Source organism: Triturus cristatus, chromosome 3_2 (genome assembly GCF_964204655.1).
Source record: "Triturus cristatus chromosome 3_2, aTriCri1.1, whole genome shotgun sequence".
NCBI lineage: Eukaryota > Metazoa > Chordata > Amphibia > Caudata > Salamandridae > Triturus > Triturus cristatus.
Window position 1 is genome coordinate 827,081,556 of NC_140584.1, and position 26,214 is coordinate 827,107,769.

The 26,214-nt window shown below is 42.9% G+C and overlaps 1 protein-coding gene across 5 annotated transcripts in view; it reads right to left on the reverse strand.

Annotated features, from left to right (window-relative positions):
* INPP5K (inositol polyphosphate-5-phosphatase K) overlaps positions 1-26,214 on the reverse strand; it is a 501,130-nt gene that overhangs the window by 182,613 nt on the left and 292,303 nt on the right. For all 5 annotated transcript variants that reach the window (XM_085649054.1, XM_085649055.1, XM_085649052.1 and 2 more), the window contains one exon: positions 17,423-17,595. In XM_085649054.1, coding sequence (XP_085505180.1) covers positions 17,423-17,595 — 173 coding nt within the window. The remainder of the gene's footprint in view (positions 1-17,422; positions 17,596-26,214) is intronic.

Below are 26,214 nucleotides of genomic sequence, written 5' to 3' on the forward strand. Positions count from 1 at the left end.
GGGAGTCCTGGCAAACTTGAGGAGGGCTAATAGTAGCCTTCCACAGATCAACATGGTGCAGAGTCCAGATGGGAGGGGATAAAGGACTTACAAAGGAGATTCCCACTCTGAATGGTCTTAAGCAGGGATGCCTCCTTGCTCCCTTTTTGTTCTCATTGTTCCTTAGTGACTTACCCAATTGCTTTCTTGAGGTAAACAATTTCCCACCACAAATAGCAACTCAAAAAATAAATTTATTAATGTACGCTGACGACGTGGTCATCTTTGCCCTCACTCCAATCGGTCTTGAGCGCAACATGGAAGCTCTTTTTAATTATTCAGAAACCAACGTTTTAAAAGTAAACATCTCAAAAATGAAACTTTTACAGTTTAGGGGTAGGAGAAATGCCAGATCCTTCGTGTGGAGGTTTGGAGGAAACCAAGTTGAGGTAGTATCAACATACACCTACCTGGGGGGAGTATTTTCTCAGTCACTTGGAACTGCTCTTCACTTCCAACATATTGAATTAAAAACTGTAGCTCACCTTAGTGCAATAAAAAGATTCTATCTATCTTCGGGGAGGCTAAACTTTTCAGCCCTCCTTGAAATCTATCGAACTAAGATTACTCCATTTTAATTTATGCGTTAGCACTTATTCCTATAAAAGGGTGGGGTATTCTAATTCTCAAAGAAGGGGAACTACTGCGTAAGATCACTTCCACAGGACAAGCTATACCTGTACAAGTATTACGATTAGAAATAGTTAGTGCATACACAAGAGCCTTGGCAAACCTTATCAGATGGGCCTATAATCAGCTTCACGCACCAGAAGGCTCATTGAGAGCGCTTTTTAGTCAAGAAAACTTTAAGGCTCGTTCTGGGAAAAATACTTTTAAAGAAAACTTAGAGACTGCTCTGGAGTCTTTTCAATGCTCTATTAAACTCCTACAGTCTTGGTCAACGGTACTTTTGAAGTTGTTCCTGAAAAATTCTACCCCAAGACTAGGCATTGAATCTGATAAAGCCCATTGCTTACAGTTATACCATAATAAACCGTATATAGCCAGTATAGAATATAAAGTGAGTCCAAAATACTTAAGATTTATATTAGAACATAAAGTTAGGCATTGCATTTTGATGCTGCGATTAAGGTCTGTCCCATTAAAAGTCTTAACCAAAGGGACGGCACACTAAATAAATCAGGCTCTTTTGATCTGTGTAGAGGAGGTGCTCTAGATATAGTACATGTACTATACGTTTGCTTAAACAAACTCCTGGTTGAAGCTCGTAGCCGGTTTATATAAATCCTATATGTATTAAATACAATATTTTTAGAACTAGTGATTTGATAGAGCTAATAAGAGTCCCACCAGAGCAATTTGTATGTTAAAATGTTTAAAACCTTTTTACCATTGTTTTAAAAATGTCTAATCTATGAATAATCCTATTATCTGTATATACTACAATTTTATATTGTGGATCTCTTATGAGGTCTAAATCAATAAAAATTAAAAAAATTAAAAAAATGCTCTCCTCCTTGGATGGATTTAGAGAAGGCAAGGCAGCTGAAATAAATGTATTTTTGCCACTGCAACCACTGAAGAATCAGCTGGTACTAACACTTTTAGAAACATAGGATCAGAACTGTGTGACATTCACTGATAGAACAGAAAAATCATTTGTGAAAGTATCCATCTATGGTTCCAAGAGAACAGGGACCGATGGAACAATGGGATGAGTCTGTGTGTTTTGTCTAAAAGGTCTCAAAGAGAAAATGATGGATATGGTCAACTTAGTGGCCTGCAGAATAAATATCTTTGCAACTATGTTTAAGGCTCATGGAATGCGACACGGTCAGGATTCTTGATGGTATAAAATCCGAAGTAGCAGACGACAATTCACACAAACAAGAGAAAGAGGAAGATATAGACTATAAATTGAAAGGGATTACATGAATTGTCTTCTCCTTGGACTGAGATGCTCAGAACAACACAAACCATGTTATCTGAGTTGAGACACATGCTAAGGCATCCCTGCATCTGATGGTGACCTTTGCTTGGAACCTTCATGCTGTTCCTCACTATGCCTAATATTCTCTTGGCAAGGCAGAAAAACAGGTCCTGGAATCTCTGTAGAAGGCTGCCAAGGTAGGTGGACTCTGTAGAAGAATTGTCGCTGCAGGAGGAAGAGACTGATCGGACTCATCCTCATCTTCTGATGAGACCGCGACAACCACATCTGCTGGTTCAGTCAGTGAAGGAGGCGGTGCAACAATCCTTTTCCAGATCTTCTGAATGGACAGCAACAGAGTTCTCACAACCAAAGGAAAGATTCAGAGATGGAGAGCCCGCTGAAATCCATATCCCTCAACCACAGATACCTTTGAACCTCGTAAAGTCCACCTGTGCTAATGGCTCAATGTCAGCCTTCTGCTCCTCGCCATCAAGTGCTTTGACGTTGACCAAGATCAGGAGTGCCAGTGACAACGAGCTGCTGCCCACTTATGTACACAAGTGGCAGAAGCATACTCTTGGTAAAAAGAGAGGGTAGACTGGGGCCTTTTCCCCTCGAAGCAGAAGTGGACACAGCAGCTGCACTATGTGCATGACTTCCCATTTCATGAATCAAATCCTTCCCTGTTTCTCAGCCTCAAGACATTTTTGACAAAAGTCCACAGTCCCTGATGAAGTGAGAGTCAGGACGACAAGCCGCACAAACAATTTGGTTGTCATTTCTCAATATCTTCCCACCACAGGCTGGTCATTTATAAACGAAAGAGCTAGCAAAGTGGTTAAAAAGAACAGGGCAGTGAAACCTCCAAGAAAGAATAGGGAACATGTTTTCTTTTTCTCAGCAGAGAGTTAAGGTGGAGGTTATGCCCATTGGTGTCGAATAAAGGCCAAAAAATTGCTTTAGGCAAAAGCAGGTTTGTATTTAGAATCTTTTCACAGAGCATGGAAAAACTGCCTGACTGACACCCTGCTGAGCATGACGTGATATAGCTGTCTTCCAGGGTTGAATTTTTACTATATGGATACTGTCTTAAACTGGGGCACCAATTCCTGATTTTATTTTATGTAGATTACACTATTTTAAGTAGTGTTCTGCTTTAATATTTTAATTAATTTGAAAAAAGAGTAAATGTTGTTATTTCAGCATTTTTCCTTTTATTTTTTCTTATTAATTTGTTTTGGTAATGCGCACATGTAAGCATGGTTCGTAAGCCTTTTATGGCTATCAGAGGAAATTTTATGGTGGAGAACTCTTATTTATTAACATTCTCATTTAAATGATGCGATACTGTGGTATTGATGATAAAATAGCATTACAAACTCTAGGTGCACATCCAGAAAATATCTGGTTCAGAGTATATTTTTTATTTAACAATTACTATTTTATTCCAACAAGAGAGGTCGAGCTGTGAAGATGCTGGCTTTTCCCTGTGATCGTCAAATTTATTGTTAGGTTTTGCAAGAGATCGAAGTGTAAGAGTTTGGAAAGCAAGCAGGAAAGTCTGTATATTGGCCTATCTTTACTGGGAAGCTAGAATAGGGATTGAAGTACCAGGCTAATATGCTCAAAGCAATCCCTGAGACCAAACGAACTGCAGCATTTAAGGAAGCTTCAAGTAGGCCAGATGGATTTTGTAAATGGCAATAAAGATAGCATCGCTGTAACTGAGTCTGGATAGAACCAGCTAATGTCACTTTTTTGAGATCATGTTAAAGCAGAAAAAATGTAATTCCCTAAATCAATCAAAGCTTATGGTTGGCACTAGTTGACACAGCATTATTGTGTTTCTGGAGACTGAGAAGAGTGTTTAAAATGTATCCCAATGATTTCACTGTGTCAATAATTGATAGAGTGCAACCTAGAATATTAGCAAAATCTAAGCAGTTGAGGACATAGGACTGGATGGATTAAGATGAAATGACGAAAAGTTCCATTTTGTTAGCACTGAGTTTAAGGAAATTGCTAGGCATCTATGCTTCAATCATATCGAGGGCAGAAGATACCAGAGAAGCATCTTCGGATGAAAAGCCCCTCAGGTAAAGCTGAGTGTCTTCCCATTCATGGTGATATGAGATCTCAGATTGTCTGATAAGTTATCCCACTGGTTAAAGGTAAATATTGAAAAGTGCTGAGGAGTAGGAGCCAGTTAGCAGCTGAGATGGCTGCTCCGTGAGTGAGATCCGTGGAACGCGGTGTCCGTTAACCTCGTAATCTTTGGCAAGGGACCTCAGTGACCAGCATACCTACCTCGATACCCCAGATACTCTTTGACTCAGGGGACCCTGTATTATCTTTTGAGCAACTTTAGTGGAGCTACATTACAGTATGAAGGCAAGGACATAGAGAGACACCTAGAGAGAGACAGCTCTGTGTGCAATAACTGACTGTTTGCTGCTACCACTTGAATATCAGAGATGGCGAATTGCAGGACCATGGAGCACGCAACACAGTTGTTAATGTACTGTGGGGCAGTGATTTTGGAGAAATGGCTCAGACACAGTGAACGAATACCCTCCAGGGACCAAGACTCCTGTTGTCTCGATGCGAATTACTTCCCCAAGGTGCAAACTCATTCTCTGTTATGTTTCTAGACTGGTGGTGTATCATGCTCACAACTAGTTTTTCTGAAGCACATACTGGTTGTAAACCTACCCCTAAATTAGTAACAACTAAGGTGTACAAAACAGCTCCAGACACCAATCTGAAATAAACTTCCGACATTGGAAGTACACTTAGCAAACGGTATACAAAGTTGACTAATCTACAGTCGAAAATGAAAACTGGTTGAACAGGCATCTCTCCATTCCAGTCCCAGTTGGATTCGACAAGACAATATTGGAAGACATGAAACAACAGTACAACATGCTCCCTTACCTGGGGCCAAGACATAGAATCTCTCATACTGAAAATAATTAATTTAGAAGATTTTTATTTAGAAGGGTTATCATGCATATTAATGGGATTGAATCTGCAGAAAAGGAGAACATAATTACTTTCTTGACAGAGTTCATACCACACATCCTTGAGTTACAATTTAAAGAACATTTAGAATTTCAAAGAGCTCATCATATCAGGACTAGGTAAGTAAATTCAGCTGGCAAATTGTTACGTGCCTCTTTCGATATCAGCATGCATAACTTATCCTTCAAGTGGCCAAAACAAGGAATAGTTAAATGTTGTTTGAGGACAACCCCATCTACTTTTCTGCTAATGGATATTAGTATAAAACAAAGAAAGGTCTTTGTACGTGAAGGGATATTAAATGTGACTTTTTTTGTATATTCTTTTTATTACACAGTTGTGACAGTACAGTGCGATGGATTGTGCGGCCACACAACTGTCGGATATAACAGTAGTACAGCAGTGACTGATTGCAGCTTACAGATTGAGCACATTTTCTTACAACATTAACTAGATTCGAGATCAATTCCCACTCTAGCCCTTCGCAGATCCTGTGTTGGGGAAACACATAAATCCCCTCTTGATACATTTCATTTAGCCCATTTTTGATCCAATTTCTCAGGGCAACCCCTGTGTTTAAATACATCTTTCTCCACATTCATCGCACTGTCCAAATTGTTTATCCATCTCCGATATGTGGGCAAATCTCCGGTCCCCCATATCTGAGCAATATTTGTCTTAGCAAGGGTGAATCCCAGTGAGACTTACGTATGTTCAGTCTGGGTTAGGTCGGTGGCCTCCCATATATTTAGGAGGCAGAGTCGTGAGGACTTGGTGATGTCCTTCCCGCCCACCTCTTTAAGTGTGGAGACAATTCTCTCCCAGTATGGGTGGATGCTTGGACAATCCCAGAGCGTGTGGAAAATGTGCCTTCTTCGGCACACCTTCTAAGGCACCCAGGATCAGGTCTTCGCCCCATTTTAACCAGTGTGTGTGCAGAGAGATATGTTCTATGTAGGATTTTTAACTGGATTAATCATAGTCTCATTGGAATAGCGACTTCTTAGGGGGAAGAAAGTGCCTACTGCCAGTCGTCCTCCTCCAGATATCCAATATCTGTTTCCCACAGCTGCCGGAGACGTATTAACGGGTCCAGCTTATTATTTATTAGTTTACGGTAGGTAAGTGATATTGCTTTACGTGACATGGCTTCCGTTAGTAGTCTATCCTCCAGTGGGGATGCTTTGGGCAGAGTTTCACCGCTCGTTACAGCGGAAGTTATAGTGTGGCGTATTTGTAAATAGCAGAACATCTCCGACCCAGCCAGTTGATATTCTGCTTGTAGGTCTCTAAATGGAACTATCTTGTTTCGCTTCCAGAGGTCAACAACTGAAGAGATGCCAATTACGTCCCATTTGTCGAAACTCGGGCATTTACTCAGCGTGCCGAGTTGCTCGGTCTTCCAGACCAGGATGGTGTAAGGAGGGTTTTATTTTATACAACACTTTCTTTTGGCGGGCTGCCCGTCGTGATGCTGCAGAAGAGGGGGAGTCCGGTTTGCTCCTTCTTGGCGACTCCCGACTGAGAGAATGGGGTAGTGGTTTTCACCGCCGTAAACTCGGTGGATTTTTCAGCTCTCGTGGTGGATTCGGAGCGGTTGGTACAGGAAGCCCACGTGGGACGGCACAGGAAGAAAAGAAAACAAGAAACCAAGGATTAGGACAATCGCCCTGTATTGCTGACAACAGGGGCCGGGAGTGAAGGAAACCGAGTGCTCAAGTGCTTTTAGCGCTCCAATAAGTGAAAGCGGGTTTTAGTGCTTAGTGAGGGGATGGAGTTTGTCGGATCGTGCGTTACGTATCAACACTGGTTCGGTACGGGTGCTCAGAGCGTAGGCGGTGTCCTTCTTCCCACCCAGCCCGCTACCCTTCCCCGTACCTGTTCAAGCCACGCTCCTCCCGTGGGAACGTGGCGGGGCGGCTCGAGGAGTCGTTGGCCTCCTGGCTTGTTGGGGTCTTCTCCACTCATCTCCTCTTTTAGTTCATCGCTCTCTCCACTCCTGCTTCTTCTTACGCCTCCACTCCAACTCTCCTTCCGCCTCCAGGGATACGCCGTCCGTCTTCTTCCGGGAGTCCGCTGTCTTTGTAACACCCACCACCGTGACGTCAGCAGGGGGCGGGGTCTCGTCGTGCTGAAAGGCTGAATTAAAGGAACCTCGTTCCGACTCTTGTGTCCAGTCTTGTGACTGATATGGGTACCACTCCTCCGTTGTGTAGGGTACCGCTGGCCGCTGTAGGGGAAGAGAAGGTGGCGCAAGATCGCCTCGTGAACATGGTTTCCATGGACTCGTGTCTGCCTCGTCGGCGTTCTCTGCCCCGTCACAAATGGTCAGTGTTCTTTTTTTATGTCACCCCAGTGTTTTTGTAGCTTGGTGCCAAATTGCAACTGTTTGGGCCGTGGGACCTGTAAGACGTTGGCGTCTGAGGTTAGAGTAAAGTGCTCTCCGATAACCACCCGGGCTCATTGTCCATTTGTCCGTTCAATACGCTGGTTCAGACAGTGAGACGTAAACCCATTGATTAATAACTGCGAGCTGGGAGGCCCAATAATATTATTTGAGGTCGGGCAATGCGATTCCTCCATCGTACCACCCTCTTGTCAGTTTATGGGTCGCGATACGTGGGTTTTTCCCGTCCTATAAAAGAGTCCTTACCTCGCTTTCTATGCTGGTGAAGTAAATATCTGGGACTTTGTAGGGGGTGTTCTGCAACACATACAAAAATCGGAGCAACAACAACAACATTTTAAACAGTGCTGCCCTGCCCAGGAGAGTCAGGGGTAGGGACCGCCAGTGGAGCACATCTTTATGGAGTCTAGTCAATGGGGCCTTAAGATTGATTTCATAGAATTGAGTGGGTTGCGGGATTATATATATACCTAGGTATCGAAATCCCTGTTTCAACCGTAACGTTTATATCTTTGGGCATCCGTGGCAGGGGACCCTGAAGCATATATAGTACAGATTGTGTCCAATTAACAGTATACCCTGAGTATGTGCTAAAAATTGTGAAAATATGAACGATCCTGTGAATCAAGGTTGATGGAGCCGCGACATATAGTAAGACATCGTCGGCATAGAGGGAGATTCTGTCTTCATGGTTTCAGTCCATTTCAGCCCCCTGATCATGGGGTCAACCCTGACACAAGTCGCTAATGGTTCCAATATCAGGGCAAACATGAGGGGCTACAGGGGGCAGCCCTGTCTAGTTCCCTGCTCTAATCGATATTGCCGGGATTTGTGTTTAAGTTTGACCTTTTGAATATAGTAAATATGCTTCATTATGATGGATGTAACAACAATGGAGTACACATATCCAGATCTATTGAAAAATGTCTTGAAATATTTAGAAGAATCGACGATGGATACTTCTGCGGTACCACAGAAAACCACTACCAGGCCATGGCCCCTTGAGATGCCGCGTGAGATATGCGTCACAGAAGGCCTTGACTAAGTCAGCCCAAAGGCATTCAGACAGAGATAGGCTCTGCTATTTAGTATAATATTAACCATAGGCAAAGGGATAAGTCAAGTTCCCCTCTGAAGGCAAATAAGACTGATCGAGATAAGTGATTCATAAAATGTTGAAAAGGACAGCCCCCTTAGATTTAGGCTATCTTTATATAGTTCTTTCTTAAATGTTTCTGCTGATACAGATTTTCTTGACTTATTTTGTCATGAATGAGGAGCTCTGCCAGGGTGGTCGCAGTCTACTTAGGAAAGTTTAAATTTTCAATCCTACCAATGCTGTGTTAGACAAACTGGATTGCTATTGCCCGTCCTTATTTTACATACATTGGTTGTCATCATACGTCACACAAACATACATACATATTTAATATCATATAGCCTGTTACAAAACATTTTTTTTGGAGGAAAATAGTTGGTCATTTGATATAATAAGGGCTAGCTAGTCTGCTTGGCCTGTAAACTATTCGAGCCCTGAGTATACCCATTTCCTCCGTGCTCGAGGTTGGGACTACATCCGAGGGGGCCCAGGGCACACTGTCCAATTCTGCACAATACGTCCATGATATATTCTGGGGTGGGGCCCTAGCACAACACGGCGCAGGAGAAAGCCTCATATTCTACTGTTTAGGATTTCACGTGCCTGAGTGCCTAACAAAAAAAGACCATCATCTGATCCTAGCATCCTTCTTTCTATTTCTGCTTTCCACACCATCCCTTTTTTGCCCTCAACCAGATTAACATATACAGTTCACAAACCAACTTTTAATGGAAAGGGATAGTATATTTGTATTACATTGTGATCTGAAGACCGATGTACCTTCACAGCCACATCCATCTATACAGTCAAATCTTAAAAGGACTCTGTCCATTGTATGGTGGAATGTTAATAGATTATCCCATTATATAATGTGGGAAAAGGAGTTACAATACCTCTCACTAAAAGGGTAGATGTGGCTCTTATACAGGAAACACATGTTTTAAAAACAGAATTCCTGAAATTGAGACATGCCTAGATCAGTTCAGTTACTTGTAGCAGGAGAGTACTAAATGCATATGGTGCCTACCCTGACTCATGCAGCTGCTTAAAGACATGGCCAGACATGTTATTAATTAATAAGAACCTACCACAAATGATACTCAAGACAGACAGATGATGAGGGCCGCTCTGGGTAGGGAAGCGTTTGAAGGAATTTGGGAAACTGAAGTGTTTTGGACAGTGGGACACTATCGGATCTCTAAGCTCATAGAGAAAGGCACAGTGATCCCCTTGAATTCCTTACAGAGGGAATATCACCTACATAATACCAATATTTTAAAAACCTGCAACTTCAGCATACCTGGCAGGTGGAAAACATTGCAACAGAAGACCTCCCAGATTACGCGCCATTGGGAGGGAGGCTCCTACAAGTTGAGATAGCAGGGAAAGTGGTCTCATGGACGTATAAAACTATTCTTAATAACGTCCTAGACACCTTACCGAGACAGAGGGCAACATGGGAGGGAGTGGTGGGGGAACAAGACAACATAGACTGGGTGGCAGCCCTGATGCACCCAAGGGAGGCTGCAATCAAGTCCCACCTAGGACTTATTCAGTTTAAGGACCTGCACAGCTCCACAGGATATATTATGATAGGACCCATTTACATAGATTTGGTAGGGCAGAGGCTCCCAACAGTCTGAGATGTCGGGATGACAATATGCACACATTGTAGTCTTGCCCTTTGATATGCTTATACTGGAATACCACAGTGCAGGAACTTAATAAGATACTTGGCGAGTGCCTGCAGATGGACCTTAAGTTCCTCCTGTTGGGGATACCCATGGAGATAGACGTGTCCGAAGCCAAACTCCTTTTTAGCAATTTGGGTCTCGTAGTGGTGAAGCGAGATGTGCACAAATACTGGGGTGCCCCTGAGTCACCCACTCTTAGAGGATGGAGAAATTGGGTGGACCTCTATATGATAGCAGAAAAAGTCACCTTTAAGGCAAGAGGATGTATGAAAACGTTTTATAAGATATGGGGTCCCTGGCTCAAACACTATGATATAGTTACGGGAGATTATGGTAATGGGCCTACCTCTGTATGATATACCTGAAGTGGATTGTTAAAAAAGGTAAAGTGTGCAACTCACTGTGGTTAGAGCGTGGCAGATATGCCAACACTGTACTGTATTATTGTAACTCAGTACAATTGTACAATGAATCCCACGTAGCACTATTCATGGATGTGATGTTCTGCATCATGTATTGTTACGCAGAAAACTATAATAAAAATTGTTTTTTTAAAAACTCTGTCTGCTGATCATCCTTCAGCAGTATTCTGTAGATATCAGCAATCATATCCTGCATAGAAGTCAACAACTGCGTTGGCACCTGCCCCATACCTTCAAAAAAATGTGCATTACTTCCTCCTTTTACCTCTTGCCTATCGTAACTATATTGTTCTGCTAGCTCCTTATCATCATCATCATCATCCATGTACTGAATATTCAGCTTCACTGAAGATTTCCTCTATCTGATCCAGATCTGGTTCAGTATCCGTTGTAATGGTACTGGGGCCACCATCAAACCCTTTAATGTGGGTTATTCTGTTCTATGTGACTCTTCATGAACCCTGCCCCATCAATCCTCTAGTTGACATGGGCATCAGCATTATCTGCTTCCTTTTCGCAGAGAGAAACTCAGTCGTCAAAGACAATTCCCTTGTCAACAAGAAATTCTTTGTTGACATTTTTCACCCTCTGGCAGGAGTTTCCGCACTGACAACAAATCCCCCGCCAAAAAGTTAATTGACAGTGACTGCTCCTGTGCCTTCTGTGCCAACAGCCTTATTTTAGATGCTGACGGCTCAAACCACTGCAACCTTGCTCGTTTCTCTCTTATCAAGCGTAATTCCTGCATCGACGACTTATCTCCTTTCCTCTTCATAGTCGACTACCTCTGCCCCAAGTTTGCAGTTACCTTAGGCTTCTTAGATGGAAACTCATCCTTTGCCTCATCTTTTTCTCTTTATTTGTGCTTCTTTTGCACGTCCTGCCTCTTGTGTTCCTTCACACTAGGGTGGCAACATAAGCTGTCTGTCTTTTAGAAGCAAAACCAGAGGGTCCTTTCTCCATTCCTTTAGTTTCTAACTACTTCTCCATAATAGCCAGCCCCAAGCGCATTTCCCTATCCTTCAGGGTCTTGGCTGAAAATGTTTGGCAATTGGCAAATCTTACATTCTGCTGGCCTGTGATCAGGATGTAAACCATTAAGGCACTTCTTTTGTGAATCTTCCACATAAATCTTCTTTTTGCCACAGGCCTTTTAAGCTTTAAAAAAAGACTTCTTTGTGGTAGCCTCTGTCTCAGGCATGATACGATCACATTTGTTTTCACTCTCCCAATAGTAAAGTCTAAAACATATGTCTAAAGGGTTCCTCACATTGAGCGTGCAGAAGAAAATCTGACAGTTGGAGGTTTGAGCCAGGGGATTAGCTTGGTGAGGTGGTTTCTGATTGAATGAGGTCTGGGACATATAATGATGTAGATAGGTGAGAAAAGGTAACATTGTTTTTAATCGATGTTAATGTGTTTATGTATATTAATTTGTGTATATGACCGCGGTTTGTAAAATTACCTGGGGTGTTCCATCTGGCGACGGGGAATAATTCAAGCATGTGAATCTATGAAAGATCCAGTGCTGGAGAATAGGATTTCTCTTCATGATGCGAGGAAAAATTGGGCTTGATAATGACTTTATCACTAAAGTTTGTTGGCCCTTAACTTCCCTGACTGCAGACGTCAACTGTGATGAATTCCTTCTCAGGACAATTACTACTAAACGAGGCACCCAGTAGGAATGCCAGTTATTGCAGTTACTGTTCCTCTTTGCCCTGGAACCCTTATGGGCTTTCATTTGCTCCGGCGTTCTATTGAGACGATTCATTTGCTGCTTAATCGAGAATCCAACACAGGTCTCGGACTAAATTGAACCTGGCATTTTTGCTAATTAAGAGCTGATTTCTAAGCTCAAGTATTTTAAGCCCCTGATGAAATTCACCTGGTTTCCTAAGGCCAGAATAGTAAGTGGACCGATTTCAACCTCCAGATGCCCCATTAATTGTGGGATCCAAATACCTACATTCGAGGTAACGTCTCACTACAAAAACAGGCTGTTATTGGTGCTCAGTCCAGATGAAGACCTGCGGTACTTGCGGGGTGATATTTTTGAATTCAACACATAAAGGGTTGAAACATCAACGATAACAATTGGTGATCCCCTATCCTGTCAAGATAATCTAATTTCCAAATTAAGAAGGACAATTACCTAGGCAGTTATATGTATTCTTGGGACACCCCACTGATTTATTGGTGTAAGTTTCGTATCATTGTATGTCTATTCTCATTCTTTGTTCATGTTTGTATTTTTCATCATCGTATCATTTTATAACAGTCCTGTGTGTTTTTGTGATATGTCATTATTTTTTGCATCACTTCATGATATATGATTGACAATATATCTTACATGTTAAGGCTCTTTTTGGTGTTGTACTTAAGTTCTTCTATTCATTTGTTCTCATTGGGGTGCACATTCATTTACCACTCTATGAGAAATATTTGCTATTAATTACAAATTTTGGTTTGAAGAATACTTATATTAATTAAGGTTTTGTAGAAGAAATACACTCCCCCACAGAACAAATTGTTGTTGCATACCACTAGATTTCCCAGGTTCTAAAGGACACTGGGTTACCCCATTACTCTTAATGGCCTGGAGCCCTTATCAGCAGCAATGTGCCAATCACTAGCAGTGAAAGGAGTGGACACCGAAGTGGGGCAAATTAAGGAATTTTTATAGGCTGATAACACTTTACTTACTTTAGTTGACCCACTTACATTCTTGCCAGCAGTAAAGTCTTTTATTGAGGTTTTCTCCAGCTATAACATTAACTGGAGCAAATGTGAGCCCCTCCTGAAGACAAGCTCTACAACTACAGCCTGTCTTTATGGCTTGAACATGGGAAGGGTGCCAGAGGGCTCCAATATTTGGGTGTTTGTATTAATAGAGGTCTTTTAAGAATGGTGACGAAAATTTGAACCCATTAATAGCTAAAACTAAATTAGACTATGTCAAATTGGCAAATCTTAAATTAACACTCTAGGGTAAAGAAAATGACAGTCACCCCTAGATTCAATTACAACTTTGGTATGCTGCCAATCCATATACTCAGAGATTGCAACAGCTGACACAGAAATAAGAGCATATGTGTCGAGTGGCCATGAACCCAGAATGAAAGTGGCAAAGGTTTATGCGCATGCAACAGCGGGTGGCCTTAGGCTACTGCATATGGCCTCCTACTGCTTAGCATTCCGTTTATCACAACTAGCATACTTTCTTCCCAATATGAAACCACTCCTTTGTGTGTGGACCTAGAAAGCAAACTCCCTTCATATCCCACCTCAATGCTTCCGATACACACCCCTGATTTAGATCCATACAGCATGCATAATCCTATACTAATAGCTATGTTTTTAGCACGGGAGTAGTGTCATTAACTGTTACGGTCACCTCTACACAAGAAGTCTCCACTATGCCATGATACTGGCATTCAGACAAAGAGATATTGAAATGGTCAAAATGAACAGCAAGGGATTACAATATCTTGAGTTAGTCCTTGAAGACATGCCTCTGGCCTTCCACGAGTTACAAAGGGACTAAGGTCTGACACACAGTGACTCCTAGACATTAGCAAATTATGCACTGTATTTGGAATAGATCGGGGACATCCCATTCACTAGACTTCACAAGACAATCGCCCATTCTATTTAAGGAATTGTGGTTTAAATTGTGGGTTGTTATCTAGGCTTTATGAGGTGCCTATCACCAATATGTATGTAATACCTAGTCAAAATGCATCTAGGCAGTACTGGCAGTACTTATTACATATAGAATGTACCCCAGAGAATTTGTGTACCTTGTTACCGGAGCATAAAATGGAATCTACATTGAAATTCCTTAACTTTATTTACTTAATGATTGGTATTGGGCCCCTACCAAAATTGAAGAGTGCTGGGCAGTCTGATCACGGTAAGTGCTGGAATTGTGAGTCTGGTGCATGTAACATACTCCATATGTCCTATGGGGCTGAACTGCACTATCAGATTATTGGAGGGCACTGTGGACTTATCAGAAGTGTGGCAAGTGACTGTCTAGATCTCCACAACTGCCTCTGTTGCAATGTATCAGATCTGAAATGTGTAGCTATGCATAAGCACAGACGGACTGCAGCATCACTAGCCGCAACTGTTGTGCATTCTGAGGCGCTGGTAGATGAATACAGTATCTATAGGTAGGAAATGGCTACTCAAGATTCAAAGAATTGTATCCCGAGAAAAAGATGCATATAAAATGAATGACGAATTGGAGACTTTTGACCTTGTCCAGTATATGCCCTGACTACAGCTACTGCTTTCTAGTGTACCATTTGCTTGCCTTTATGTATGCTGTGTAATCTGTAGATATTGAAGCTGACCACTGAAAAACAATTCCAGGTTCTTGAAGGGCTATGGATTGCCATCAGATTAAAAGCACAGGGAAGACTGATGATTATGGATAGATGAGAGCCTGCAAACCCGGAGGAGCTCAACGTACGTATACCTTATCGATTTTGTTACTCCTTTCATGATCCACTTCCCTGTTATCTCTCTGGCCCTTATCTTCGTTTTGCTGTTACTCCTCCTGTCCTTTCTTGTGCTCCTAATTTAAGTATGATGTTTGAAAATGTATTAATGGGTGGATGATTTACCTGTTATATATATCAATAACTTGATTATTATAACCTTTGGGGCATCACTTGCATTCAATCAAATTTGGCAACCCTATCATGCTTTTAATATATTCCCTATTGTGTTTTTTGTTTTCCAATCAATAAAGAACGATTACAAAATAATAAAAGTGCCACAGCTACGACTGGTTTCTTTGGGGCTCCTTAGAGCAAGCAAGCCAGCCTGGAGAATTAGTTTTATAAACTCTGGTCACTTGGAAATTATTTGCTAAGAATGGTTTGAACTATGTAAGCACCTTATCTTCAAAACTCATACATTTAGGGTAGGATGAAGATACTGTGATTAACAGTGAAGAAGGCTGCAGAAATGTCCTATACAATGACAAACAGGAGTCACCTTTCATAAGCATATGGAGTACCATACTGCTAATTTCTAAGAGGGCAGTTTTGGTATTATACCCATTTCTGAACCAAGGTTCAAAGGCTTTGAGGGGCCTGTTATCTTTTACAATTCGCCTCAATTGGATATTCACACAAGTATCCAGTACTTTGGCATAAAGGGTAAAACACCAACTGGCAAAAATTGTTAAGATCTTCTGGGACAGCAGATGGCTTTCTAAAGAAGGAGTGTAACTTGGCACACTTTCAAACAGTCCCAAAAAACTCCTTGAGATTGTGAGAGATTAATCAAATTCACACAGAAATGTAGAAGAATGAACTCAAACCTTTGGTTAGGTTGAATGGCATATTGGATCAGATACAGAACTAGGAGGCCTGGGTTTCACAGTAATGCAACAGAGTTCAGTTCGAGATATGTCCTTTAAACAAGATCAACTATTCAAAGATTTTCTGAAAATTCTAGGAGGTGAGAAGTCGACGGAGGGACTTTTTTAACAGTTTGACCTTGGTATCAAAGAATCGACTAAATTCTGTGCATATCTTTCAGGTTTAGCAACAGTGACAGATTTGGCAGAACACTTTAAGAAGATGTTTGGCTGATTAAATTTGAGATTTGAGGGATGAGGATTTTGCTTGGAAATTATGTTTTTTGTATGTGCTTGCATCTGTGTGCTTTATATATGTTATGTGGATATGTTCCAAATGAGAGTCAAGGTGGATTCAGGCAGTCGAAGTAGTTTTGTTCATTTTGCTCCTTGGTGTATCAAGTGGAATCCTTCTTACTTTTAATACTTTATTTCCTTAGTAGAATAGTTTTGTTGACAATTTCAGACAGAACATAAGTGAATACTTTGTAAGCATCATTCGCATTTGGATTCTCATTAAACAAGGGTGGGTGTGATGTAAATTTGGAGGCAAGGTCTCGAGTCAAGCCAGTCTGAAAAAATCTGTTAATCAACGAGGATGAAATACTTTTTCGACATGATTAGATTAAGATAGTAATATTTATCTGTTTACAGCAGTAACCAGCCATTTACATACAGGTAAGGAGAGTAGCCATTCACATGCAGACAGGGAAAGCCATCAACACAAAGACCATGAGACAAGCTGATAAAGGGTACACAAGAAGCATATTCCGTAATGTAGTCACTGTGTACAGAGAAACCAGCAAGTTATGCATATTCTGGTAATTCAGATACTATGCATGCAAGCAGAAGCATATGTACAAAACTCTGGTAAAGTCAGCAACAATGTGGGGTACAATAGATATGGATTACCAAGGAAGTAGTCCTTGTGTATAGTGTGGTAAGGCATGTGTTGAGCACAAGGACAGCAGACGACATACTATGATTATGCAAACGTTTCACTATCAGAACATTCTAACCATACTGGGGCAGCACACAAAAAATACAAAGCATGCAGTCCTTGTACATTCTACAGCACAGCATACACAGGAAGCAGCATCTCTACAATATATGCTAATACTGAAGAGATGGGACGCAGCTTAGTATATGCTATACATGCTATCATAAAATATATATTGAACACATGTTGCAACCACTCGGGAAATGCAAATATTGTGTACACAAAAAATAACAATCTTCACAAAGTGAGTAGTGCACTTACCTAATACACAGGAGCTGCACTTGAACATACTAAGCACAATCCACGTTGGATGCAGATAATGCACTTAAGAAGAAATTCTTGAATGAACTCTGTTAATGTAGGTATTGTGTACACAACAAGCAACACCTGTGCGTATACCAGCACTGCTTATTCTGAAGGTAAACATTTAATTGACTAACACACAAAAAGCCCTTTGTCACTGACTCACTCATGGTCCAGGATGGTTGGCACATTATCTTCAAACTGCTGTTCATCCAGAATCCGTTCAAAGTCATCCAGGCGCTGACTGGAGTTCTCCATGTGGGCAGGCAGGTGGCAATTCATGAAACACACCATGTGTCCATAGATGCACATACGGATGGTGACTCCACCTTTGTTACCCTGATGTAATGAAATTAATAATACATAAAAAGTGCTATTCAAATTTTTAATCATATGATGACAACTACACATTGTTTATAACTTGCTTAATTTGATGGGGGACAAAGTACTCTGGTTTGGTTGACAACATGGGATGTGAGAATGCAGAGAGTAGACATCGGTAAAGACTATAATACTCACACCCCAGATCATGAACAACATGTGATAAACTGCACACAAAGGAATTGGAAACCTTTGTAGTATACCACTGTACATTTAATGGTATATGTATGTGGGGATTTGCTGGGGACTACGTGAAAGGGAAATGTAAGGACACTGACCAAGTTCACAATAGTTGTATTAGTGCAGGGCAATGACAGAGGACCAGCATGTGAAACTTTGGGAAAAAACAGTCCACAAAGGTCAGCTAGGCATGGTCCCACACAACACTGTCATTGCCTGTATAGTGTTTGGATCTTTTCTTTTTTAAGTAAACTGACACAAAACTTAATAAAACTATTTTTTCTAAACTTGCTCTTTGGAGCTCCCTCTATAGCTGAACCTACAATAGGATCCCATGGAGAAGGCATCTGGAGGACTCCCACTGCCTTTGCCCATGTCCTTTAGGTTGTTCTTTTCCAGCATCTCGTCAACCTGCAGTCTGAAGGGGTGCTCCCCATCGAAGGACAGGATGAGGAGATGCTGTTGTACCTCTGGCTTGAAACCAGAGACATGCAGCCAGGCATTACGTCGAATCAGGACACTAGAGTGAATGTCCTGCGCAGCTGTGTCCAGAGCACAGCGGATGGTGATGTCCGATGTGGGCTACCCTTCTGAGACCAGCTTGTGTCCCCGCTTTCTGTACTCATCTGGGAGATGCTGGAGGAGGTCTTCCATCTCATCCCAGTGAGTACAATCATAGCATGAGAGCAGATCAATTGAGTTGGCAATTTTCCAGTTGTTTGCCAATTGGGCAGTGATGCATTTGCCTGCTGTATCAATTTTCATACTCTTTATCCAGCAGAGGGGCATCACCGGTGGCCTGTGCATTAGCATGTTTTCACACCATAGGTACCACCAGGGAGTCTGGTGATAGTTGGCCTCTGAATGTATAGTACGTCAGAGGGTATTTTTTTAATCAAACCTGGGGGTTACTGTTCTAGTTTTGCAGGGTCTTCAAAGGTATCAGGTGCTGTTCTTAACATGCCTTTAAGCAGCAGGAGATACTGCAGTGACCTTTGGGTAGAGGAGAGTTTTTCCAGTAGGAAGACCTCATCCTCTTGATCTTTGTGCCGCTCAACTTTGTGAAAGGCTGCAGCTCTATTTATATATAACCTTGTGGTACGAGGCGGTATTGTCAGGGGTCAATTGCTTTGCAGGGTAGAGGTCTAAGTCTGTGTCTGCGGGTGGGTCAATGGTGCAATTGTTCCTTGTCCCCGGGACAAAGGGTGTCTCATATGGATCAAGGGGATGCACTGGGCTCCCACCCCTATAAGAGGACCATCGGGATCCTTCTGGTGAGTGTGACTGAGGAATCAATCAGGAAAAGGTGGGGAGGTGGAGGAGAAGTAGGAGGACGAGGAGGAGGACATGGAGTAGGAGTTAGCAGAGGACGAGGAGGAGGAGGTTTAGGGTTCAGAGGTGGTGCAGGGCTAGTGCTCCTGTCCCGATGTTTCCAGAACTTCGGTGGAGCAGGGGGTTCCTGTGCAAGGTCATCCTCAAAGCTGAGTTTCAGTTTGCGAGGGGGAAAGTTGTTCTTTTGGGGAGGGCCTCATAATGATTTTTCCCTGTCTGAGGGTGTATGCGAGGCACCGCTGCTTGGTGTCGAGTTCGTCCTGGAGCCAAAGCAGGCTAGATTGATTCTGGTCCTCTGACCACACCGACAAAGGGGATTTGGGCGCCAAATATTTGATGCTGATGCAGACTTCTGGATGTAGTGCATTGAGTGGCTCTTTGGAGCCGAAGGAGTCTTGGGAGGCAAAGCATGATTTGTTGATGGCTTTGAAAGCACTAACGGTGCCAAGGGCCAGGGCTGGAGCGGCTGTTTTGACCCGGTGGATGGCTCTTGAGGATTTCGTTCGTGACGACCTTGGCCTTATGGCAGTGACGGACCAGAATTCTGGGTGCCGACTTTGGGGCTCAATGCCCAACCCTCTCGAGAGCAGTGCTGGGTTTATCAATGTGCAGGTGGAGGGGGTTAGGGTTGGTACTCTCAGGCATCTTTTTCGGCTGAGCAACTGGCAGTTCCTCCACCTCAGAGTCTGAGGTTCTGGACTGAAGCAGAGGGCCTGTTGGCTAAAGGTCTCCAGCTGTGCCTCCTCCTTGATCTCCTGGTTGCCCAAAGATATTGAGGGTGGTTCGTCTTCCTGACGGTGCATCGAGCTAGGCACTGATCGCAATGGTAGGATCGTCTTTTTGGATGTCAAGGCAAGGCAGGCGGCAAAGAATACCTCGTCATACTCTGGAGAGAAACACAAGGAACTCGGATGGCAAAGTCAAGTGATGAGGAGAAGCTGCAGAGGACTGATTCAAAACGGATTGGGGTGAAACAACCAGGAGGTACTGGTGCTGAAGATCAAAGGGCGTTGACTCAGAGCTCGGTTGATGGATGTCCAAACCAGATGCCAAAAAGAAACAATCTAACAATGGAGCCGATGTCCATGCGAATTACCAGCAATAGGTGGAGTCACCATACCGCGTGACACAAAGATTTCTTTGAAGAAAAATAAGCTGCAAACATCTGAGCCCAGCTCTAGATGGGAGGGGCATGCAAAATATGCATATCTACAGCTACATATGCCAGGAACTATGATTATTTTTTAACTAAAGTTGAGTGCGGGGAGGGCCAGGACTCACAAGAGGCGAAGACTTGAGTGAATCATGATGCCCCTCCCCTCCAATACCAATGACCTGCATATATGGCCAATGGGATATCTTCGACTATATTACTTTAACAAATGTATTTAACCAAACCCAGGAAGCAATGGGTTAATATTGTGCCGCATGTTAAAATCACACTCAAGAGATATTGTAACTACCAGGAAAGTTTTTTCCAGAGCAGTACAAATGTCACATTCCATAATTGTACCACAGTACATTGAACATGACATGAAAAACACTGTTTCCTACATTATGATGCGCTTAGATCTTTTCCCATACCTTTTTTTCTTCCATGTTTAAGTCAGTTGTTGAAAAATTGATTACTCCTAGTCCCCCCCTTTGCATTCCTCTCTCATTCCACCACTTTTAGGTCTTCTTTGCCTCTTCTGATTAGAGATGAGGAAACCCAACAAAGAGGTTCTTTATAAGGCAAACATTGTTGGCTCCTTGACCCACCACGGGGTAGGATGGTCACCTAAGCAACTAATTTTTGTGCAGAACTGAAATATCCAACCAAAACAAATTAATAAATATATAAAGAAACCTCAGTACTGAACACCTCCAGACACTTCAAGAGAGGGTTGAGGATGCAGAGGGTCACACACCGAGAAACATATAACAGGCATCCCAAAGGGTGCAGAAGGAGCTTCGATGGAAGCGCTCTTGTCTACCTTGATCAAAACCTGGATCCCATCAGAAGGTGGCATGGGTAGAAGAGCGGAAAGTCCTGAGGCGTTCCAGGGAATATGCCCAGGGGGTTGGGAGCGAAAGCCCTTGATTTCCCCATCCTAGACACAACAGAATAAGATCACGTCAAGCTTTTGGGGGGAGGACGTGCTACCCCGGAAGCAAGAATGAAGACATAAAGGTGAGGGAGGTGAGGGCCTTAAAAGACCAATCATAGAGGGAGAAATCTGAAACCACTGATACTGATGTTGCACCCTAGAGTAGGCTCTCGACCTGCTAAACTCTGATACATTCCAGCCTTATTCCATGCAGGCAGAAACTATCTGCAATTGATCTGGGTCTGCCCCGTGGGATACTGGGAAGAAGGGGTTTTCAAATTGTTGTAGGAACTGTAACAAGCCCACTACATGTCCTTTCGTGTTCATGGGAGTTAATGGGTGACAGATGCTTTGTGAGTCAAAGTATAGGGAGAGTGAAATGGGGGCGGGGGGGGGGGGCAAGCATTTTATCATATGTTTTGTTCTCCAGAGTTACACTAGAGACACCACTGTACTGAACATCCAATAGACTTGACCAGCAATAGGTGAAGTATGACAAGCTTTCACTCAACAGATTTTGGAGGGGGGTGGAAGACTTGAAAGGGTAGAAAGGTGGCAGGACTCTTTGCCTCCTTGCCCCTTTCTTTTTTCTACTGAGTAATGGAAATCGCAACTCACATGCCATCCTAGGGCATTTAAATCAAACAGAAGTACATTGAAAAAAGGAGAGCAAGGGCAAGTGGGTTCGACACCCAAACACTAGAGATTGATTTCTTGGAACATGATTAGCTTAAATAGCAAGATTAAGCAAGGATAGTGATGCAATATGTACCAGATGGCCTCTTCCTTCTTTGTGAGACATAGCCAATGTGTGGTGCCTGGTTTTATGAACATTGACTCACACACATGATCCTTCAAAGCAGTAACTTAATACCATTTCACTCCATAGGAGGTTGTTATTCATGTAGAAGTCCTACCAATTTTTGGGTCATGGACTTGCACAAATTGATACACTACGTATGTACTCTTCATTGATGAGTTACACAATTAGGCATCCAGGGCACAGCAAAAGTTAGCTGGATGGGATTCCTAGTGGCAAAAAATTATCTTGCCTGGAAGTAGACAAGTACAGATCCCCTACCATGACAGACTGGCTCCTGGATATGAACCGCTGCACCATCGCAAAAGAGATGGTATATATGGTGAGGGAATGGCCCACTAAACAAATCCCGATTTGGAACCCTTGGAAACAGTACCACACTTGGCCCAATGCAACACCCTCCACTCCTGATCCCTTGGTTTTTACACATTTGTAGAGATGACATGTCCTTTATAATCACTTCCTGACATCTACTGAGGCAGGTTCGAGGGGCTGAGACGGTGACAAGGGCAGACCTGCCGGAAGTAGCTCAACTGGAGGCCCCTGTAGATACTCCAGGCCTAAAGGCACACCAGAGGGAACTGGAAGAGTGACAAAAATGAGAAAAATACACAGTATGGCCTTTTTGAAGGCCTCAATCTGCTGAAACCCCATGGTCCAGGGATGTCTGTTTCGCAACAGGACCAGTTGAGGAATCAGTTCAGCAACCAGGAAATAGCAGTGAAATCAGTGGGCACCATGAAGCACTCCCGACTTCTCTTTGGAGAAGCAGGGGCACATCTCGGGTGGGTTGTAAAACAGAGTGGACCCGCACGGTGCCACCTAGAGGCACATGGGAGCATTGTCATGAAACTTTTAGTATCCAGACTGATGCTTGCGTAATATTAGAAAGTTGAGTAGTCGACGGGTATCGATGAGACTGGAGCAGAGCGACACAGGAAAGAGGGACGTATAAAGATGACCATGCAAAAGAAGTACAAAGGAATGGTAACTGCAACAGATAGAGGAATTCAGGGAGAAGGGTGGGCACATGTGAATCTATAGCACTACATGCTACAAACATATGCTTGTAGGGTAAGTAACATTTTCCATTTGAGGCATGTGTGGCTGTAGAAATGCATGCTGTGCATTGACTGTAAAGCAGTCATCCCCTAAGCAATGGCTAGCATGTGGATTGTGCAGAAGGCTGAAAGAGGGTACGTAGTACAGCTTGACCAAAATCTGCTTGTTGGTGGGCTAATATTATTATTAATAATGATTATCAAATTAATTATTATTAGTATTAATATTAATACAATAGGTTATTTTTTCTAACCGAAACCTGGATATCTGAGAGTTCTACACCTGATGTAGCTCTGGCCACCCCTGCTGGTTACTCTGTATTACACCTTGGCAGAGTGGGGGAAAAAAGGAGGCAGTATCACTATTTTTCACAGTCTCAAAGTTGCGCCTCTTTTGATACAAAGGAGCTTATAGGGGCTGAGTCTACGGGCTTTTTCATCAAACTGTTAGTTGGCGCATTGATTTATCACCCCTTGGGCATGCAGGACGAGTTCCATTCGAAGTATATGCTGAAATTCTCGAGTTTAACAGTTCTTTGAGACTTAAATATGCATGTGGATGCATCTTCAGACCAGAATGGCCAACTTCTTTTGGAGCGGATGTCATCTTGGGATATGTCGCTGTTTGTGACTCAGTCTACTCACATCATGGGATACACAGCCTACTCACATTGCGTGTCACACCGAGACACTATCTTTTCTAATACCCAAGTCTTGGAACTCAATATCAGTCTCCTGACTTGGTCGGATTCATTTTCAGTGGTTACTGGATCTTGACCCGCGTGGATGTGGGGTTCGCACCTCCCCACCTTTTCGTAGTTGGGTCACTGTCTCCTCCACGGAGTTTAGTCTTGCCTTGAGCAAACACTCTCCGTCCATGAGGTCAACAATGGATTGGTAGATTCCTGTATTACACAGGCGACCAGTCACTTCGCACCAATTAAACATAGAGAGGCTCCTTAGTTCAGCGAGGAGCTAAAAATGCTTTGCAAGCATTGCAAGAAATTAGAAAGAGATGGGAGGTGTCGCTATCTTTCTAATGATGAAGCGCTTTATAAGAAGGCGTTGAAAACCTACCATCGCACAGCCAAGAAGGCTCAGTTTGATTTTTTTACAGATCAGATAAATATGTCTCAAAACAAGTCCAGAGAAATATTGAAGATTATTAAAAAGTTTCACGCATCCAGAAGGTTTGCTTTGGATTTTATAACTTATCTTAAGCTATGTACACAGTTGTCTGACTTTTTTGACACAGAGATTCAAACCACTGTGGATGCTCTACATCTCACGGACACTGCCTCGTCAAGGCTTAGTGATCCTATGACACCGCAGGCTGAATTAATGCTCCCATGTGGCCAAGTGCTACAAGAATTTTCTCTGGTCTCACTTGAAAAGTCCTCTCAGGCCTTAAGCGCTTGCAAATCAGGGTCTCCAGATGGCCCTTTTCCTCCACACATTTTTGCTGCCAATTGTATGGCCATCAACTTGCTTCTAAATAAGCTTTTAAACCATGTCTATGTGTCTGGCCACAGTGCCCAGGATTTGGAAGCAGGCTAAGCTAATTCCTTTGTTAAAGAAGGTAAGACCAATCTTGCCAATTTTTGCCCCATCTCTTTGTTGCTATCTTATACCAAGAGCTTGGAAATATTGATGAATGCACTTCTTTATCCTACTCAATCAGGCTTCCGCCCTGGCTTTAGTATGGAGATCACACTGTTAGAAGACTTTGACATAACAAAGATACCTGTAGATCAGAGGAAGCAGGTAGCACTGATTCTCCTTGATCTACTTTTGACACAGTCTCCCATTCGATACTTCTGCAGCACCTAGAGCGAAAGAGGCCATAGGTGTCTGCGGTTCTGCCTTGGCCTGGCTCCGATCCTTTTTGACAGGTAGGTCTCAGTCAGTCTGGATGGCCCCATGTGCCTACTCTAGACAACTGTGTTATGGGGTCCTCCAGGGGTCTGCACTTAGCCCCACATTGTTTAATGTGTATATGACCCCCTTGGCTACTCTGATAGAACCTTTTGGAGTACAGACTATATCTTTTGCAGACAATACGCAGTTGTTCCTTACTCTTGATAAAAATTCACCCAATGCACTGCATAACTTTCAGGCCTGTCTGACGCCTGTATTTCAGTGGATGCGCAATAGCGGCCTCCAATGTTATACCAATAAGACAAAGATTCTGCTCTTTGGAGTCCCCCTGCCTAGCTGGGACAATGACCATTGGCCTAAAGACAGTCCCCCGCCTGCCCCCTCTGCTACGGTAGCACACAATCTTGGGATAAAGTTTGATACCATGGCTTCCTTTGTCCCTCATGTTGCCCCTGCTTTGGCCTGCTAAAAATAATGTTAAAGTTTCTCATCCTCCTCCCACAACAGAAAATGGTGATCTAGGCCTTGATTACATCAAGGCTGGACTATGCCAACTCTCTGTACTGGGGCCTACCTGTCTACCTGCTGAAGAGATTACAGCTCGTGCAAAATGCTACTGCTAGGCTTTTATTACACCTTCCACAGAAAGCCCACATTCAACCAGGTCTAAAGTAACTCCACTGGTTAATTATAAAAGAATGCGTGAGGTGCAAATGTCTGGTCCTGGCACACAGAGCTTTTTCTGACAAAGGCCCTTAGTGTCTATATAGTAGATTTACACATTACCAACCAGCACCGCCTCTTCGATCATCTATTGCCGTGCTGGTTACAATTCCACACCTCAGACGAAAAAAGTAGGCCGGAAGCTCTTTTTCTCATCTGGCCACCAGTGAGTGGAATGCCCTTCCAGTTCTGCTCTGCGTTTCTAGAGACATTATGACATGACATTTATGAGACTTCTTAAGACCTGACTCTTTGGCTCCGATTTCTAGTCTCATTGTTTACAGAGAATCAGACTTGCTATATAGCGCCGAGACACTCTCTGAGTAGCTAACGCGTTCTTCATATTTCTAAATAATAATAATAATAATACTACGTCTAAACAGTAGCGCTAGTGAAAGTGTGTGGTGTAAACCAAGTAGCTGCTTTACAAATGTCTGCTACTGGGATGTTTCCAAGAAAGGACATAGAGCCCTCTTTCTTTCTGGTGGAATGG